The 20,208-nt window shown below is 37.4% G+C and overlaps 1 protein-coding gene across 1 annotated transcript in view; it reads left to right on the top strand.

The window, feature by feature from the left end:
• LOC107733406 (neuroligin-3-like) overlaps nucleotides 1–18,764 on the top strand; it is an 87,295-nt gene extending 68,531 nt beyond the window's left edge. The window contains exon 4 of the mRNA XM_016545006.1: nucleotides 16,477–18,764. Within this exon, the coding sequence (XP_016400492.1) occupies nucleotides 16,477–17,329 (853 nt within the window). The 3' untranslated portion in view covers nucleotides 17,330–18,764. The remainder of the gene's footprint in view (nucleotides 1–16,476) is intronic.
• The last annotated feature ends 1,444 nt before the right edge of the window (nucleotides 18,765–20,208 follow it).

Raw genomic sequence — 20,208 nt, 5'->3', positions numbered from 1 at the left:
AGGAAAAATATGCAATATGAAAATAATTGAAGACAAAATGTGTTTTACTGAGAAAAAACAAGATTTGGTTTTTAAAAAGCCTTTTTCCAAAAGATACATCTGGAAAAAGGGGGGTCGTCTTATAATCAGGGTCGTCTTATATTCGGGCCAATACGGTAATTAGCGGTGCATTTTATGACCGTGTTCACGGTAAAACAGACAACTGCTGACATCCCAGACACATTTATATTGTGGTTAGTAATTAACTGATAATCCTTTATAATTTGTTATAGTTATTAAAAGGTGCACTATGCAGGATTTTCTCAAAAAATATGAATCCCAAAAAAGTATAGACTCATTTAATCTATCTATATATCTATCTTTTATTTATTTATTTTTCAATTCTTCTATTGCTGTGTTTGGGATATTTCTGAGCTGCAACCATTGGTCAGTAGATGTGTCGTCGGTAACACTTTAGAATAATGGTCCGTTGTTAACAAGTAACTATGCAGGAAGTAATAGGTAGTACTACATTAACACTTAACTTAATACTATTAACTAATAGAGAAGCAAGATTAACTAAGCAGTAAGTAGTAGCAAATTTAGGACAAAGGTAGTTACTTATTAGACTTTATTAACTGGTCATAGTTCACAAGTAGTTCTCAATGAGGATATTTTTATTTAATAATTATCAAATATCTAATAAGTAACTACCTTTGTCCTAAATTTGCTACTACTTACTGCTTAGTTAATCTTGCTTCTCTATTAGTTAATAGTATTAATTTAAGTGTTAATGTAGTACTACCTATTACTTCCTGCATAGTTACTTGTTAACAATAGACCATTATTCTAAAGTGTTACCGTGTCGTCTGTGTCTTGTATCAACGCAAACACAATTTGCTAATGTTGCTATTGTCTTATTGACTGATAACTGTAACTTGACAAATTACTAGGCATCAGGATTAAATTTTTATGATGACACATAATTATTGTTTATTAGTGAGCTAGACTGAAGATGGTTAAACTCACTCACAAATTACAGCCAGTCATCTAATTATTAGCATAACTGTTCGCTCACACACACACACACACACACACACAATGCCATTATGCATGATAAACATATGTATATATGTATATATTTGCAATGCACATCATCATTCATCTTCTCTGTCTCATGTGATGCTGCTGCTGGTTGGACTGTGTCTGTTCTGGTAACTGATGTCATGTCAGGGGCAGGGGGTGTGGCTTCTGGCAGTGTTAAGCCCGCCGATCAAGTTTGCATGCCAAGTTTGAATGTTTACAAACAGTAAACGAAAATCCTGCATAGTGCACCTTAATGAGTTTAATCTCATTAAGTAATTACCTAATATGGAACTATCTCAGTCCTAAATTCGCTATTACTTACTGATTAGTTAATCCTGTTTCTATATTAGTTAATAGTAGTAGCTGAAGCAGAATAAGTAGCTTAAGGTTGTTTTACTCACTTGTCCCGCATTACTTCCTGCATAGTTACTTATAAACTGATGAACCATTATTCGAAAGTCTTATTATTTTCTGTTTGAGAGATGAACTCCCTTTGGTGTGGAGTTTGTGTTTTGTAACTTTGCAGATCATTTACATGCACAACCAGCTATATTAGGAAAGGTCAAACCAAAAAAAGCATAATAGATGCCCTTTAATAGACAAACGTGTCATGGCCATTTAAATGAGACCAAAAATTTGGTGAGTTAAATAAATGTGCACCTCCTGCAGATCATTTGCATTAAATACAACATTTTGTGACCATCTACCCACACTCATGTAGCTCAAACTCATTCGATTTTTCCTTTACTATAGAACCAAATGTTGAAGCTGCTCTTTTCCATACAGTGAGAATACATGTCTGTCAATAGGTTTATTTTTACTTAAAATTCACAGAAATCAGATTATTCGCTGACAAGATTGTTGGTAGAGAACTGACGCTATGAGGAGGTAACAAGTGGGTACGATTATCAGACATTGCTGATAATACCGAAATGTGGCAGTATATTTATGTACCACTAGTGTGCAACTGAAAGTACATGTACGGTAAGTACCACTTTTTTTTGTCATCCTTGAGTAAAATATGTTGCAGAGTACTGATGTTTACAGCATACTGTATGAATGGTGCTTGAGACCACGTGCAGAGAGAATTATCAGTGGAACTTATCGCATTTCTGTCCCTCAGTAATATCGATCAAAACCCCTCTCTTCAGATGATCACTGCCACCCCAGGTGACCGCATACTCAACAACGAATCCTCTCTCGCTCCCCCTTCTCCTTCCTGCTCAATCCTGCCTACAGCAAAAAGCATTATAGATCTGTATCAGATCTATAATGCTTGTAATCAGCTCTAACAACACAAATCTAATTTGACAACTGCTGTTACTGAGAAAAATTGATTGGTCATGCTGCTGCTTCTCTACTTTTACCAGTCACAATAAAAATGACACCCCTTGACATTTATAAATCATTCTTTAACTGTTAAGTGCACACTAGGTGTAGCCAAAAATAACATACGCAGAGAGGAAATGCTAATGGCTGAGTACCGCAGACTATTTTTTACGCTGAATGCTCAAGTCAACATTCTGCAGGCATATCAGAGAACGGTTCAGAACAACATCTGTCCAGAAAATGTCAAATTAGCTCAAGGGCATGGGACATTTGTACGAGAAACACTGATTTCCCCCCACAGGGTAATAATTTTCTCAGTTAGACTGCCAGATTTTCTCAGCGAAAAAAAATGAAATTGTTTGGTGAGTGGATTTTGATGTATTTCCTATTAGGTCTGGTTTGACAATATAAATTAATAGATTTGAATCGATCCTCTTTTTAACAATCACAATATTGTTTCTTAAATATTCAGTATTGTAACTTTTTATATGAGTCTGTCAAATTCAAATTCTGTCAATTTTATTATAAAATAACTTATTAGTTATTGAATGAATGAATGAATGAATGAATTGATGTGCAATTTGAATGTTTGAATATATATACGTGTGTGTGTGTGTGTGTGTGTGTGTTATAAATTGCAATTGAATTTAATTTGGTCATTTTAAATACCAACTGGCAGGGTTCCCTGTAGTTCAGTGTAGTTCCCTCTATTGTAACTGATATATCCAAATGAATTGATAGCAAATCGAGTCAAGATCAGAATCAAATTTAATTGAATCTGTGGAAATACCCAGCCTTATTTCTGATATTGAAACAGGAAGTTAGGGAGGAACACATTGAAGGGCTCATTTCTTTTTTAAAATAGCCAATATTTTATGCCATGGCCTGATCAAATCACACTTGAGTTGTATCATGAATTAAAACAGTAAATATACGTTCAAAACAAACCACTTGTTTTGCCACTTGATGGTTGGGAAAGAAAATAAAACATGACACACCAACCACGACTACTTTCTATTGCTTGTTGAAAACACATGATATATTCAATTTAGAGGACATTCTCATTATAGAGAACATTTTATTGGACAAAAAATACAAACCTGCAAGATGATTCATCAATATTTATGGTCTGTTTTGTCATAACAGAAAGACTATAAATTGTAAATGTGTACATGTTTATCCAAGTTTGTCCATTTTAACCAAGCAGCAACCTTCCGCTCTCTCTCGTGAAACCAACACGGAAGTGAGACGGCCGGCTCCGCCCACTTTAGGCTTCAAAAACGCTCTTCAGAAACCTACGGGTGACGTCACGGACACTACGTCCATGTTTTTATACAGTCTATGATTTTAATCCACTATTAAATTGATGGCCTCAAAGTTTATTTCCAATTTCTAAAATGTCATGTCTTGAACATATATTTTGACGTGAAGACATGAAACCATCTCCTATCTAGCTTTAAAAACACACTGTCCATAAAATAATCACTCACAGTAGCCTCAACCCCTGCTGTATCCTATCTGCCATTTTAAAGGGGTCATATGATGCGATTTCATTTTTTCCTTTCTTATAAGTCATTATAATCAGTAATTATGTCCCCACTGGATGCAAACAAATTTGTAATGGGTTTTCATGTTTATGTCTCGTCGCTCCGGCCTGACACGGCATCAACAGTATGTGAGGGGCGTAACATTTCCGTCTCACGCTTGAGGTATTCGGCCAATCATAACGCACTGGATAGCTGGCTAATCAGAGCACACCTCGCTTTTCAGACCGATTAGTTTTGTAAAAATCGACGCGTTTCAAAAAGGCGGGGCATAGAGGAGAAACAATAATGTACAGTATGTGGAAAATAATGTGTTTTTTTTACTTTAAACCGCATAAACACATTTCATTACACCAAATACACAAAATAATGTTCTTTTTAGCAGCATCATATGACCCCTTTAAAAGCATCCTTTCAGATTATTTATTACATCACAAACACCTCTTGCAGTCATTCATCTAATGGCTTCCAACTGAACTGGCATTATAGAATGCATTTTATGTGCTGAGTTTCTGATATTACTGCCCATAGAGTTGCTCCATTTGTGTGGCTCTATTGTGAGGAGCGGATTATATAGGATACTGCTTAGCAGTCGGCTTGTACAGAGCGAAGGATTAGATGCCAGGATAATGAACCTCTCAATCGCATAAAGTACACAAATCATCACTTCCATCTTAACCAGCAAACTCTCTGGTTTAGTGCTGATGCATGCTGGGATACAGCCACAAATGTGCACTACAGCATGTGAAGTGTGCTTACAGCTTCTCCAAGTGATGATGACCTAGATAGCACTCCCTGGCATCTCTCTAAATTGGACACTTGTACCCGAGCCAAATACATACGTAAATATGGAACCTGGAGTCGAATAGGTGAATGTTATATTATGTACCTTGGCTTTATTTGAAAAAATATGATTCCCAATGCACACAAACTTCCCAGAATACTGAGTTACAGTTTACTTCCTTTTTAATTACATTTTTATTAAATATTTATTTATTTGTGAAAAATACTTTGTCATCTAAAACATAAGTATGTTTATTTAACACATTAATTTTTTTCATCACTTTTCAAATGATTTCAAATTTCTTAAATATGAATTAAAATAAATAATTATATCGGCTTTATATCGGCCATCGGCCACCCCGCTTTCCAAGATATCGGCATCGGCCGGCAAAAAAACAATATCGGTCGACCACTAATACAGAGTACTAATAAGCTTAATTTTTGGTAATCTATTCTTAGGAAAGAACTTTCATTTGAAATTTGCTCTTTTCTTTTCTTAAGGTTTTTTTTTTTTTTTTTTTTTTTTTTAGGCGTAATTACATATTTCTTACTCCTAACAGGTCTTTTTGAAGAAAAGTCCAAATAGACATTGTATCTGTTTTTGGGACATTTATTAAAAAGCATTAATCTCTGAAATGAATGAAAGAATACTGGTAAAATGCTGCCAAGTGTAGTACTGTTCAATTGAATTCAAATCTCAAAGGGTTTTTAGACAGGGTTTTTTCTCAGCTGGCTATTAACAGTAAAAGTGTAATACATTAGCACCCTAATTAATGTATCAAGTGTTAACCCGTCGCCGTTAGTCCTGCAAAAAAAACAAAAGCATACAAGAACCTTCTTCTCACTTGATAACTGAATTGTCGGTGCATATCGCTTTTGTTCAGGCTACAAATGGACCTCGAATGCTGCCGTCTGCATTTCTATGGAGATTGTAGAGCTAGCATTTGATGGACAGGGGCTGTTTCCTCTATATTCTTCTACTGTATCATTCAGCCTCCAGTCAAACAGCCCATGCTGTGCTGAGCCCGAGACATTGCTGAGCAGAATACTGTTGTGCTTTTCCTTTTGTCCTCCTATTTTCTCTGCATCCCCCTTCATGCTTGCTTGTAACAAGAACACAAGCCTCTCTCAGAAATGCTGAGGCCTGCTGGGATGAATTCAGATATTTCTGTTTGAAAACCCCATGTTTTTTCATGATGCTGTTTTTTCATGACATTGGCAAGTCCACTCAAAGAATAAAACATGATTAATCAATAATCAATAAGCCATGATTAATAAATAAGAGTTGGCTCCGCACGTGCCAGCTTGACTGTAATCGCTCAATGATTTGACATGCCTTGCATTTTGTGTTTTATCGATGCCTTTGTATCGACGTCCGTCTTATTGAAATTCTGTTGCCTGTACTTCATCTGAATGGCAAGCAGATGCTCATTAACTCTCGCTGTCTTGTCGTATCTGCCTCATGATTGTGAAAACAAAAATAATAATTTCAATGCTGCATCTTAATGAGCGGTTTCCCTCACCGCTACACCCAGACGGAAACGGTCTCTTGAATATCAGTTGACCCTGCACCCAAGGCCAAGCCTATCACTTTCTCTGTCTTTGAGCTAAATTGCTTCCCGCATCCGCTTGTTTTGTCGTTCCTAGACTACAGCAGAGAAAAAGGGATTGTGTTTATTTTGTTTAAAAGTCTCACTGCCTTCTCAATTAAGCCTAGCACTTGTTACTGTAGGAAATATGTTGGCAATATGCAGATTTGCTATGGAGAAAGTAAAGAAGGATCCTGCGTAGGATCTTGAGAGACACCGGACGCTACGCTGCATGTCGAATGTAATGAGTTGAAGCATCATCAGAGGAGAGCTGAGCGATCAGCGCCGGACAGGAGTCAGGACACACGTTGACCATCACTCACCTCACCCATCCGATCAATAGCAGTCATAATGAAGAATGCACAGGGGCCCGTGTCCTGCAGCTACCTGTATTACTTCAAAATCATTGCCTTCTTTTTGGCTTACTGACGGAGAATCTCCCTGACAGTGATGTTAGATGTTAGAGATGTTCTAATACATTTCAAGATCTTTTTTGTGCATTATGGTTCACGATTTGAGCCTAATTTTATTGACAAATAAACATTTTAAAAAGTTTTGATTGCCCATGTAAAAGTCACCATTACAATGCTGGGGTTATATGGCAGCAGGTTCCAAAGTTTCTGAAGACATTTTGCAGTGTTGCTATGCAGTTGCTAGGGTATCCTGGATGTTTGCTAGGGCTGGTTTACTGTCTTCTAAGAGTCCGTTTGACAGAATTAATACTTAATACGAGTACATATTACAGAGATAATATACTTTAAAAGAATATAGTGTGAACTGAATATAAAGATTTCGGAAGATTTCACTGAATGTTAATTGCAATTAAACCAATATGTATTATAGTTTAAATTGATCTTAAAAGCAGTTAGTTGAACTTAAGTACATCTTTATATATAATTACAAAATTGTATTATCTTTGAAATATTAAAGTCTACTGTCCGAATGTACTGGCAAGCATTTATTATGGTAAATTAAAATATGTAATTTCTATTGAAACTTGTATGTTATAGCAACGAAGGCACCTATTGTATGTGTCTGTCTTCTTCTTCTTCTTCCACTTTGGAAGTCTATGGCAGCCCATAGAACTGCTTGTGGGTAAGTTATGAAATTTGGCACACAGATAGAGGACAGTCTCATTATTAACCACAGCAAATTTGGAGTCTCTATCTCAAACTCTTTAGCGCCACCAATAGGCCAAATTTGCACTTGTATTTCTGCTAATAACTTTTGAACCGTAAGATCCAGAAGCAAAATTATTTTTTCCTCTTGATACTTTGGCTCGTGCCGAGTCGAATGCATACCAAAATTTACATTTCTACTGGTCAAGATTTTTGGAAAAATTTTAATTTTGAGAAAAAATCTACTTTTTCGAACTCGTCCTTGATGGTCTGTCCTATTTTCACCAAAATTGGCTCAGCAGTTAAAATTATACTTTAAAGTACTTTACAAGTGTTTTCTAGGTTAGTCAAGTGTACTCATTTAAAACACAACAAAATATTATCAAAAATTAATTAATTAAAATGTACTTTTAATTTGTAAAACTTTTAATTGACATTTTTCAAAAATGTGTACTTTAAAAGTGTATATAAGTTTAAGAAAGTGTAGTCTCTTTAAGAACACTTAAGTGGTCTTTTATTTCATTAATATTATCTGCATGTAAAAAAAATAAGATGGACTACACTACAAGTTTACATTCAATACAAAATGCCATTAAGGAACAAAAACCCATAACTTGTTACGTAAAGAAGTTGATCCTGCTTGGACTATTTTCACTTGGGGAACACAAATAGACATGTAATAAAAGTAACTGGCAATATTGTGTCTAAAATGTTAATTATCAATATTAACTTTGTTAAAGTGTTAAAAATCAATATAAGAGCAATATCATACTCACAATCATGCTTTTGCTCTCAATATCATCATCTATTCACATTCCTAACCCTAAGTATGAATAACAGTAGCCTTATCAAGCACCGCTAATTATCTTTTTTCTTGTTCTGTGAGGAATTGAGAAAGTAATGTGACCAGCCACTGACTCTCTGAACTTTTAACCACAGCAGTTTAAACTTTATGAGCTGAACAGCAAGGTTCTTTGAAAGCATCCTCTCTCTCTGTCATGCTGTTTTATGTAATATATTCTATCTGCTGACCTTGAGAACAGCAATGAGAGATCAGAAAAAAATCGAAATGTAACACTGCATCTTTCAAAAGCGAAGCCAGTTGTGTGTGGACCTTGAAATGCACCGTAAAATGAAAAACCACACAAAGCAGTGCACACTACGTCCTGGAGCCTATTTATAAATAACCCCTTGATAGAAAACTTTCAAATTAAAAGTGCATGCACTACCTTGAGTTAGAATCAGTGCCATTCAGTTGAAGATGGAGTTTTCATGGAAATAAGTGACCCTGACCAAAGTACGCTAAGACACTGAAGTGGAAGGCTTTTATGATGCCCCATCGGATTTGGTGTCTCAATGTCCACAGTCAACCAAGCGCGGCAAATTAGACTGATGAATAATCAATGCAGCCCCATCAAATTAACTCTGACTCGTTTTCACCTTGTCATATTCATTAGATTTATTCTGCTATGACTGCTATATGAAAAAAATACTTTTATGTTTTTTTCATTAATTTAACGTGGGTTTTTCCAAAAGTGAAACCAATTCTTTCTTTCTTTCTTTCTTTCTTTCTTTCTTTCTTTCTTTCTTTCTTTCTTTCTCTTTTAGTTTCTCTATGTCTGTAAAGGTAAGTTTTTCAAGTGGCTTTTTGCTATGGCTTACTGGCTGAAGTCAAGGGTCCACACCAAATTTTCTGTGACATTCTAGACATAGTCTATCTGTGAGTCTATAATCATTTTTATAATCATTTTTTTTGTCCGATTTATTGTTCATCAGCTGAAAATGGTAAGCATGATCACTGATCACCAGCACACCTCTCCTCAAAAAAAATGAAAAATAAAAAGAATCAAAGAGTGCACAAAAGTTTAATACTAAGGGGTTTAGAAGTACAAGCAATTAGCCTTAGCAAGCACCACTAATTTAAAAAAAAACTAATTAAATTACCATTTTAGTCCAGACTTAATTTGCTACTAGGATTCTAGAAAATTGCACTGCTAAGGTCGGATTCTTTGATGAAAATATCTTCAGACGGGATGGCGTTTAGGAAGTCCAACCTAGTTTCAGAATCTCAATGGTGGTGGAGTAGATTCCTCTCAGGGCCTGAGATCTGAATGAGTGGCGCTGATAGAGGCTGAAGTACTGCTTCACTGGGCAAGCCCAAGTGGCCTGAACCATAGAAACATTTGAGCAGTTTAGGAGCTGATTTGAGTGGGCGACCTGACAGAACACCGACAGCTGATTCACGTCCTCCGTTTGCACATACACTTCCCAGATTGTGGGTTAGAGGAATGAACAGGGCACCAGCACAGTCACTGGGGAGGGAAAACACTTATGGCTCATTTCCACTGAGCGGTACGGTACAGTACAGTACGATTCGGTACGGGTAACCCTGATCAGGCTTGCGAAACACTGCCAGAAGTACCCTTACTTGGTAGGCGTGGTGTATGCCAGAAAGTAGCGGTCGACGATGAACCGCGACAATAAGCACAACTCTGCCTCTTTTTGTTAAATGTCAGTTTTAATGAACAATAATAGCCATTATAAAAGTATAAGTACAAAGTATAAGAGGCTTATATAAGAGGAAATAAAGACAAAATCAAACAGTTCAGTCAAACGTATGCTACAAAGTCAGCGCTGTACTACAGTAAAGTTCAAATTAAATATATAAATTTCAACATAACTTTGTGCTCAGTCAAAACGATATGACCGGGAACAAATAATAGATTCATGAGACCACGAATGCCTGTTAAATATAGCCAACCCAAAACGAATTGTAGGCCTATCTCATGTTTAATCACTACAGAGACATCAGAGCCAGCGGCAAATGTCAGAAGGACTAGCCGAGCTAAGGATGCTCTCGGCGGATGCATGAGCACTGAGCGCCCGCTGATCGCATGGAGCTCTGAAATCGGAATAGCAAATTTTCAAATAGGCGCTATCTTTATAGATAATCTGCAGATTTGAGTTTTAAACAATTACATTCTCGCCTGAAAAACTCTTAAAACTACATTTCATGACACAATAACAGTAATATTTAGAAATGAATAATAAAAATAAAATTTAGAAATTTTGGGCAATGACGTTTCACAAGTCCACAAGAACGCATATTGAGAATCGGCTAGCCTATTGTCTGTGTGAAAATATAAAATTATGAAATACACGGTTATATTTTTTTGTGTTTGCGCACTCTGATGTAAATAAGCCCAACACTCATGGACAGCAGAGCGGAACAAGTGAAGGAGAAGCTTTATCCCCTTGTATCATGCAAAAGTGACGATTCTAGTCAACCAATCAACGTTCTGCGGTGAGTTTAGCTCCACCCTTTTGGTACCCTTTGCTGTCCTAGGTACCCCAACGGAAGGGTACCAAAAAAGTGGTACAGTAAAATTTGCTATTTTGGTACCATTCACAACTTCTGACAGTGGAAACGGAAATAATTGCGTACCGTACTGTACTGTAATGAACCGTACCGCTCAGTGGAAACTAGACATTATTATACATACTGGTATGGTTACCTACTGTAATAAAGGCATTGGACTTGCAGTTTTATAATCCTTGAGAAGTAGTTTATTGAAAATATGCAGTCCAATATCCGAAAGAGTAGTCATACAATATGTCATGGTCAAAATCCAAATAGTCAGAATCAGGGTTATTATAGTTAAATACAGAGTTCTGGCATGAAACTCTAGATGGCGCAGTCCGATAGGTCTAGCTCAATCTGACCTGGCGACATTATTGTCGCATGGCAGCTGATTGGTTCTCTCCTGTATCGGTAGCCAATGAGCTTACTGCTTAATATTCAAATAACTGGCTTTTGTTTGCTGTAGCAGTTTTGCAGCGCACTTCAGAAACCCTCCACCTTCCCCAGCTCCACCTGTATAGATCTGCTACAAGGTGATTCATGTACACTATATGGGGGTTATTTCATGTATGTTATATTTGCAGCAGCAATATTTATTACATGCTCACAGCAGCATCTTGTGGATGTATTGGCAGTAGCAAGTCTCGGTACTTGCTCTGCCGCAGCAGCAGCAGCAGCAGCAGCGTAGCAGATCTATTCCGCTAAGACCAAATACATTAACATTGTCATGTACATTACCATGCCAATCCCTCCGAGAGTTGTCATGACAGAACTAAAATTAAAACAATAAAATACTTTATTATGATTATTATTATATATATTTTTATTATTATTATTATTATTATTATTTCAGGTAGTTGCCACGGCAACGTTTCTCATTTTCATTTACTTTAACTTGATGTACTAAAACTATCATTATTATTATTATTATTATTATTTAACAAAAAATGCAAACAGGAAATTTGAAAATGAAAATGAAAACAAACACTATAATTGTATCTCAATAATAATAAAATAACATTGGTCCAAATAGATAAGGCTAACAAATCTGAAATGAAAGACAAAACATGCAAGAGATCAGTAACATAACCAAAACATGAGCTCAGTATAAACAGCCATAACTGCAGGAAAAATGAGACTTCACAAACATTAAATGACTCAGACTGCCTTATATCAGAGCCCCTCCCCTAGAGGGAGCCTTCAAGGTTAACAAAAAGAAGCATAACGCTGCAGTACACTGGCAAGGAGACAAGAAACCTTAGACAGGAGGCATTTTTTTAAATAGATGTCAATGAAGAAGAGTCTTTAAAGGGGTCATATGATGCAATTTAATTTTTTCCTTTCTCTTTGGAGTGTTACAAGCTCTTGGTGCATAAAGAAGATCTGTAAAGTTGCAAAGACTAAAGTCTCAAATCCAAAGAGAGAAACAATAATGTACAGTATGTGGAAAATAATGTGTTTTTTTAACTTTAAACCGCATAAACACATTTCATTACACCAAATACACAAAATAATGTTCTTTTGAGCAGCATCATATGACCCCTTTAATACTCTAAATGAACTGCTTTTGTGAGGAAACAACTCAAACATCGACAGCCTGTTGGCTAATCTTCAGTGTTTACCAGTATTCCTTCTCTTTTGGAGTTTGTCCCTAAGTTGAAAATCAAATTTCTAAGCTGTCTAAGCTTATGAGTTTGTTTTTGAAATGTAATTCCACATTTCCTCTTTGAGATTGTCCATTATTTGAGAATGCATTCATGTCCATATCACAAATGGTAATGTAAGGGTTACTCACTAAAACAGAATACTTTTAATACAAAAACTGTTTAGAAAAATCCATAACCTTAAGTGTGAGCAATAGTACTGTCTGGGAGCACTAGTTATAATTATTCATCTTCATTTACATCAACGCATTAAATCTCGAGCTAAACCCTCACGTGTGAAACACCCACACAAAGCATGTCATCACTGCAGATCGACAGCCTCGGAAGACACATCCAAAACATCACCACTGACCTTCGAATCAGCAGTCAGAAGCATTGCAAACCTAGCCGCAAACACAAATATACTGTGTCATGCAAGTCGGTTGATTGACCATTAAGAGACCGTGTGGTGATATTGAGATTCTAGCGTTTCCTATTAAGTGAGAATGCCCCAGGTACACCGACTGCCACTCGCACGCCACGCAGCAAGAATTCATATATGCTGCGCCGCTGCAGCTTCATTGATGTCCTGTTCTCTGGCATGTTGCACCATGGCAGATCAATATGACCTTACCTCTGCTGCCTGCTTCTTTGAAACTTAATTACTGATATTCAGCTACAAAGTCATCATGGTCTGGCTGCCAATATTCATTGGGGATCATTACCAGCCTAATAAAACCGGTTATTTATCGGCTTCTGAGCTGACATTTAACCTATCTCCATTTGCTTCTCTGCTCTGCTCTGCGCAGACAAGGCAAAAAAAAAACATGTGATTTGTCTTTAAACTAGCTGTTTTTTTTCTGTCCTCAGATGTACTTGATTTTCTGCACAGGTGTCAGCACAGACAAGTGGCTCTCCAACTGTTGTAGATGACACGACTTCGTAAATTTGTACATTTATAATGCAAATTAGATTTTTTTTTTAACTATTTATTGTTTTATGTCTAATTTCTGATCTATTTGTATATAGCTTTGTGCATATATGCAATGCATGATGTGAAGCTGCACTGACATGTCACTTGGTGCACACACCACAATTTAATTCTGTGCGAGAGAAGCGATCAACAAAAAAAAGCCAGAAATTATTCTGTTTACAGTAAGTGTATGAGCAGCATCAAGATGCTCATTTTCATGAGGACATGCACAACATTTCAAACATGATTTCAAATAATATAACCACTTTGACAGAGCAGTCCTAGACAGAAAAGCTTTTATCAAATTTTAAAATAGTTTTAATATTAATGCGTTTGAATTGAATTTGCATAAGAACACATAGAATTACAGTTTCAACCTTTCTGAATGTTGTCATCATGGTGTTATATGCATTTTCTGATAGGACTCTTCCACAGATATGCAAAGGTGGTGCTTGGCTTAAAAAGAACCACTGGCAGACAGTATAAGTACAGACAGTGTTTAGTTCATGGGATGTCTTTACATTAGATCAAGTCTGAAATATTGTTCCAGTTCCATCTTGCAGTATTTTATCACAGATGAAAGGTAGCTGTTAGCTCCTGCTTGTTATGTGGCAGCAAAAAGCATATTTCTCCAACGATTCTGTGTGTTTCTGATGAAATTATTATTATTTATTTATTTTTTGCAACCAGCAAAGTAGTATATATTTTGAAGAGATCTTAAAAGCTTAGGACAGTTACTAGTGGAGCTAAAATGCAACAAGTAGATGTCTGATTATTTATATGCCATATGTTCATACAGACGATAAATCAATAGTATCATGGAGGTTGGTACACCTTGCTTTGCCTTTTGTGAGCTTGTAATGTCAGTTGGAGAAACAGTGAACCCTGGAGGCTAAAGGGTAATACAACACACATATACAAGGGCCCTTTGCCAGCATCCCCCCTTTAGCGTTTAGATTAATATGGTCCACTTTCTATCAGCACACTCGCTGTTAATGCAATCTGCACTGCTTTCCCAAAGCAATTAACGGAATGGATGCACTGCTGTTGTTTTATCAAAAACAAGTTGCATCCTGAAGCACATCTCAGCTGTTGATTTATTCATATGTGTTTCACTTTAAAAGCCTCGGGCCCATCTCTTTTTTTTATACAGATTGAGCCGAGGATGCGTGAAGCCCAGCAGGCAGAGGTGCTTAGAGATATGAGCTGTAACGTAATGTCACACAGGGGAGAAATAGAAAATGATGATTTGGCAAGAAGTGCCTGGCATCTTTATACAAGAAGGTGAAGCAAGACTGATAGTAGTGCAGTGATGATGAGGAATGTCTGTGGACTCAAATTGTTTTGTTGATTGGCGCAGACTCCAGGGGTTGATATGAGAAAGGGTGCTAGCTGTTTGTGTCTTTATGCGTGCTGAGACTGACCAAGAATGAAGGTAGTGCTTCAATGAAAAGAAAGCAAAGGCACGGTTAAGAAGAAAGAAGCATGGTGATTTCCCTGCTGAATATCGTAAAGTGTGAAGTAGTCATTTAGCAGAAGCCTTTATCCAGCACAAATAGAGTCAGTGTCCAATCCTGCTCCTGCAGGGCCAATGCAATGTCCTGCTGAGTTTAGCTCCAACCTGTCCCAAAACACTTCCCTGGAAGTTTTCAGTAATCCCGAACTTGATTAGGATCGGAGCTAAACTCTGCAGCACAAAATAAAAAAACAACACTGAAATAAGAGCGTGTGGTTTATCTGTCAATCACATGCGCATGAAAGTTTCGTTACTACAGCAACACTAGAGATTTCTTTAAGAATTGTCCTGGGTCAAATTCGATTAATCACGCATGACTTTATTTAAATATAAATACACCCAGTGATGTTGTTGGTTCACAAAATCAAAATTGTGAAATTATTATCTGTAAAACATGGCCAACTAACATAAAAAAACATCTGTTTATGAATTATGAAATCATGAATATGTTGGCTACCATACGCTATAAATAAAGAGAGTTTACTGTAGATGGCTTGAAGCTGCGGGCAAAGGGGGGGGGCTGCTCTGCTCTTATGTCCCCACCATAGACTGTATAAAAACATGGACGTAGTGTCCGTGACGTGTCGCCATCTTGGCAGCGCATCACCGCGCTTCACTCCCGGATAATCGAAAATGGGCAAAGAGGCGGGAGCTGGTTGCTGAAACCACGCCCACCTAGCTCGACGGTGGTAGATCCACCTGTCACTCAAGTGACCACGCCCTTAATTATGCACAACTTTAAGGCTTAATATAATTTAAACGGATGAGTTATATAAAAATTCACTCCTTGTTGGCTTCACGAGAGAGAGCGGGAGGTTGCCGCTTGGTCCCCACCAATGTCAAAAGCAAACCTACGCCCTTGCTGTAGGACACCAGGTCTTCTGAAGCATTTCTTGAAATCTGAAATTAGATTTGAGAGCATGTAGCATATAAATTGTATGGACTACATTAATGATACCTACTCACTAGGGATGTAACCAAGCATCCTGAGCCAGTTGAAAATCAATGAAAATATGTGACGATTCAAGTCGGATGAGACGTTAACCAAATCGCAATACAGTTGGTGGTGGGGTTTTATATGAATGTATCTCTGAGGGGAACTGACTGTCTTCAGAAAAGTTTAAATGGCATTTGCTTTTCATCTTGCCTCTGTATATATATATATATATATATATTGTATTATTCATGTATTTATTTGATTTGGGATTTAAAATTTCACTTTATTTTTGTTATTTGACATAAAAGATTTTTCATCAAGAAATGTGCAGCACTTTGCCTGAGAAATAACAAAAGGGCCATTTTTTATTTATAATTTGCCTTAAATCTCATTTTCGTTTAAAAAAAATGGTGAGAAAACGTCGTGAATCGTATAGCATCATGATTTCAGTGAATTATTACATCCCCACTGTATGCTTTCATTGAGAAAAAGCAGCATAAATGGTTGTAGTAATAAACAATAAATGGGTGAAGTATTGCTTGAACTTCTAGCAGCAACACTTTACATGACTAAACTTCTCAGCTTAGTTTATTAATTTATCTTCTGTTTGTTTTGCAGAGATCCCAACAAACCAGTGCCTCAGGATACCAAGTTCATCCATACTAAAGCCAATCGCTTCGAAGAGGTAGCCTGGTCCAAATACAATCCGCAAGACCAGCTGTACCTGCACATCGGCCTCAAGCCACGAGTCCGGGATCACTACCGCGCCACTAAAGTGGCGTTCTGGAAGCACCTGGTCCCTCATCTGTACAACCTACACGATATGTTCCACTACACCTCCACCACCACCAAAGTGCCACCACCCGAGGCGACTCAGAACTCCCTGTCCACCAAACGTCCCAACGGCAAAGCCTGGCCATTCAACACCAAGCGGCCTCCGATGTCTCCGGCCTACAACAGCGAGAGTGGGAAGGAGCAATGGAACGGAGAAGAGGAACCAGGCCCACTGGTGGTGGAGAACCCACGGGATTACTCCACCGAGCTGAGCGTAACCATCGCAGTGGGAGCTTCTCTGCTGTTCCTCAATGTTCTGGCGTTTGCTGCTCTGTACTACCGCAAGGATAAGCGCCGACAGGAGCAGCACCCGCAACTCAGCCCACCACGAGCCACCACCACCAATGACGTGAACCGGCACGCCCCTGAAGAAGAGATCATGTCCCTGCAGGTGACCCAGACGCACCACGAGTGCGACTCAGGGCCGCCCGGTGACCCGTTACGGCTCGCTTCACTTCCCGACTACACGCTGACTCTGCGGCGCTCGCCTGACGATATCCCACTCATGACGCCGAACACCATAACCATGATCCCCAACTCGTTGGTGGGCATGCCCAACCTACATCCCTACAACACCTTCACGGCTGGCTTCAACTCCACCGGCCTGCCACACTCCCACTCCACCACGCGTGTATAGCTTTATGGTGATCCGACAAAGGGAGGGATGTGGGGAAAGCCTTTGGTTTTAATGAAAACGTTGAAGTGAGAGGAAGGGGATCAGGACGATGACGGAAACAAAATGATTTGAATAGACTTTTGCAAAAAGCAGTGACACGTTCTTTCCAGATGTCAAGTTGTGCAAACCTGCCAAAACAGAACTGCTCTCTTTCCTTTGAAAAGGGACGAGGGTTTCAAGCAGTATTTTTTCTAATCATCGTTAAAAAAACAAACAAAAAAAAACGCCTTTTTATGCAGAATCGGGCGAATCACTTTTTTCTTGAATAAATAACAAAAAACAAAGGAAAGTGCATTTTATTTCCCATCACAGTCTTTTGTGGGAAACATGTTTCAAAACAGTGGCCTCTAAGGTGACATCTGCATAATATTGTTTGCTTTGCTTTTCAATTTCTTTTCAATGCCTTATAAAGAGATGTTTTTTTGCCTCTTAATTTGACGATCCTTTCCCTGAGATGTGTTTGTGTGGAACGTAGCGATCTGACTTGAGTGGTAGGAACCATGAGACAGACGACAAATATGGAAACTGGTGGATTGAAATGGTAACTGCAACTCGTTTTCCAGTTGCATAACCTCACATGTTTTTTTCTTGGTTCCACTGAAAATCTTTTGTTTGAAACTGTTTCATTGGACAAGACTGGAGATAAAGACTTTTAAAGTTACTGTAATTGTTTTGTTTAAAGAAAAGTGCATCTTTTACTACAAAAATTAGCTATCGGCTCCTGCGTCAAATTCCCATGAAATGCACACTTACACACAACGCTCAGAGCACTGTTTGACTGGTGTGTGTGTGTGTGTGTGTGTGTGTGTGTGCGCGCGTGTTTGATTGCCTTTGCCATGTTTTCTGTTAAATATTTGTGTGATAGGGGTGGGGGGGCTTCTGCGTTGATTTTGTTCACCATAAGTAATGTTTCAGCTGCGTCTATTGTCATCTGTCTTTGCGAAATAGATCTTTTTGTTATTTTAAAAAAGTTACATATGTCTAATTTTGCTTAAGAATTATTACAAAATAAATCTATTATTTTACATGCAAGAGAAAACAATAGCTTAAGATTGAACTGAACTAACTGACATGATTCCATTGACTTTGTAAGCGTTCCTCTCGACTGGAGACAGTGGCCTCTTTACACTGAATAACCTGACTTCAGTGTAGACATGTGTTTCTTTAAATATATATATAAATATGGGCATACATACATATATGTATAGGGCTTTTATGAAGATTTTGCTCCCATTGACCTGAAAGTGTAAATGACCATTATTATCAATTATTAGGCTGAAAGCACCTATATTCAGAGGGCAGAGCAGTTCGTGTCTGTACAAGTTTTATCCTCTGCACCATAATCTGAGGCCACAACAAGTGTCTTTTTAATAGCTCTATATGTATATTTATGTATAAATATATTTAATATTTATGTATGTATACCAGATGTATACATGCTGATTGTGCCATGTGCCAAATTAAACCATAAAACTGGAGAAAACGGTTTTCAAAAAACTTTATTTTATTTTATTTATTTATATCATTTTTATTTTTATGCAACTCCATCACAGTTAAATGCATATTTCCCATCTGATTTATGTTGCTTAATATATGAAGATTTTTAATGAAATTTTGGGTGGAATTCAGGGTAATATGCTAAATCAGTCATCTGTACCATAGAGACATGTGTTTCTTTAAATATATATATAAATATGGGCATACATACATATATGTATAGGGCTTTTATGAAGATTTTGCTCCCATTGACCTGAAAGTGTAAATGACCATTATTATCAATTATTAGGCTGAAAGCACCTATATTCAGAGGGCAGAGCAGTTCATGTCTGTACAAGTTTTATCCTCTGCACCATAATCTGAGGCCACAACAAGTGTCTTTTTAATAGCTATGTATGTATATTTATGTATAAATATATTTAATATTTATGTATGTATACCAGATGTATACATGCTGATTGTGCCATGTGCCAAATTAAACCATAAAACTGAGAAAACGGTTTTCAAAAAACTTTTTTATTTTATTTTATTTATTTATATCATTTTTATTTTTATGCAACTCCCATCACAGTTAAATGCATATTTCCTATCTGATTTATGTTGCTTAATATATGAAGATTTTTAATGAAATTTTGGGTGGAATTCAGGGTAATATGCTAAATCAGTCATCTGTACCATAGAGTCATTGTGCAGTATGATTAGCACAGAAAACTTGCTAAAATACCTCTTGAAAACTTCATTTTGCCAACATGTACAAAGTTAATGTACACACTTAATGATGAAGAGAGAGAGAGAGAGAGAAAAGTCAAATTTCCAAAATTACATAATGAGTAAACCTGTTCAGCAAAGCATTTAAGAGACAGGTGTGTAAATTATGTTTCTAAAAGCTAGCACTGCATAGCATCATTCCAGGCTTCGGAAAGCCTTTATGGTCTGAAACTGGAGTTATCATCAAGTATGAATATCCCCACATCCTACATGGAATGCAACAAATAAACAAACAAATAAATACACATTTGATTTCATGGCCAGGGATGCGCATAAGTGGTGCGCAGATGCGCATGCGTAACCAAAATAAAAATTTGCTGGGTAAATAAGTTCAGACCAATCATTTGCATATCATCACGGTTGACAGCTGTTAATACACAATTACCATTTTAGATTGACTAATTGTAATACTGTTTAAGATTTACATTCGGACTGAAAGCATAAATCTAGGCTACGCGCTGCCGTTTCAGAGCAAAAGGCAAAACTGTGGCATTTCATTCGCTGACGCACTTCACTCGCCAGCACTAAAACCGACAGCGCATACTTGCCGGAACCCGCCAGTTGTAAAAGCTTGC

The sequence above is a fragment of the Sinocyclocheilus rhinocerous genome, unplaced genomic scaffold, assembly GCF_001515625.1.
Source record: "Sinocyclocheilus rhinocerous isolate Xijiao unplaced genomic scaffold, SAMN03320098_v1.1 scaffold460, whole genome shotgun sequence".
NCBI lineage: Eukaryota > Metazoa > Chordata > Actinopteri > Cypriniformes > Cyprinidae > Sinocyclocheilus > Sinocyclocheilus rhinocerous.
The sequence above is the reverse complement of the archived record's forward strand: the minus strand, read 5'-3'. Positions and strand labels throughout refer to the sequence as shown.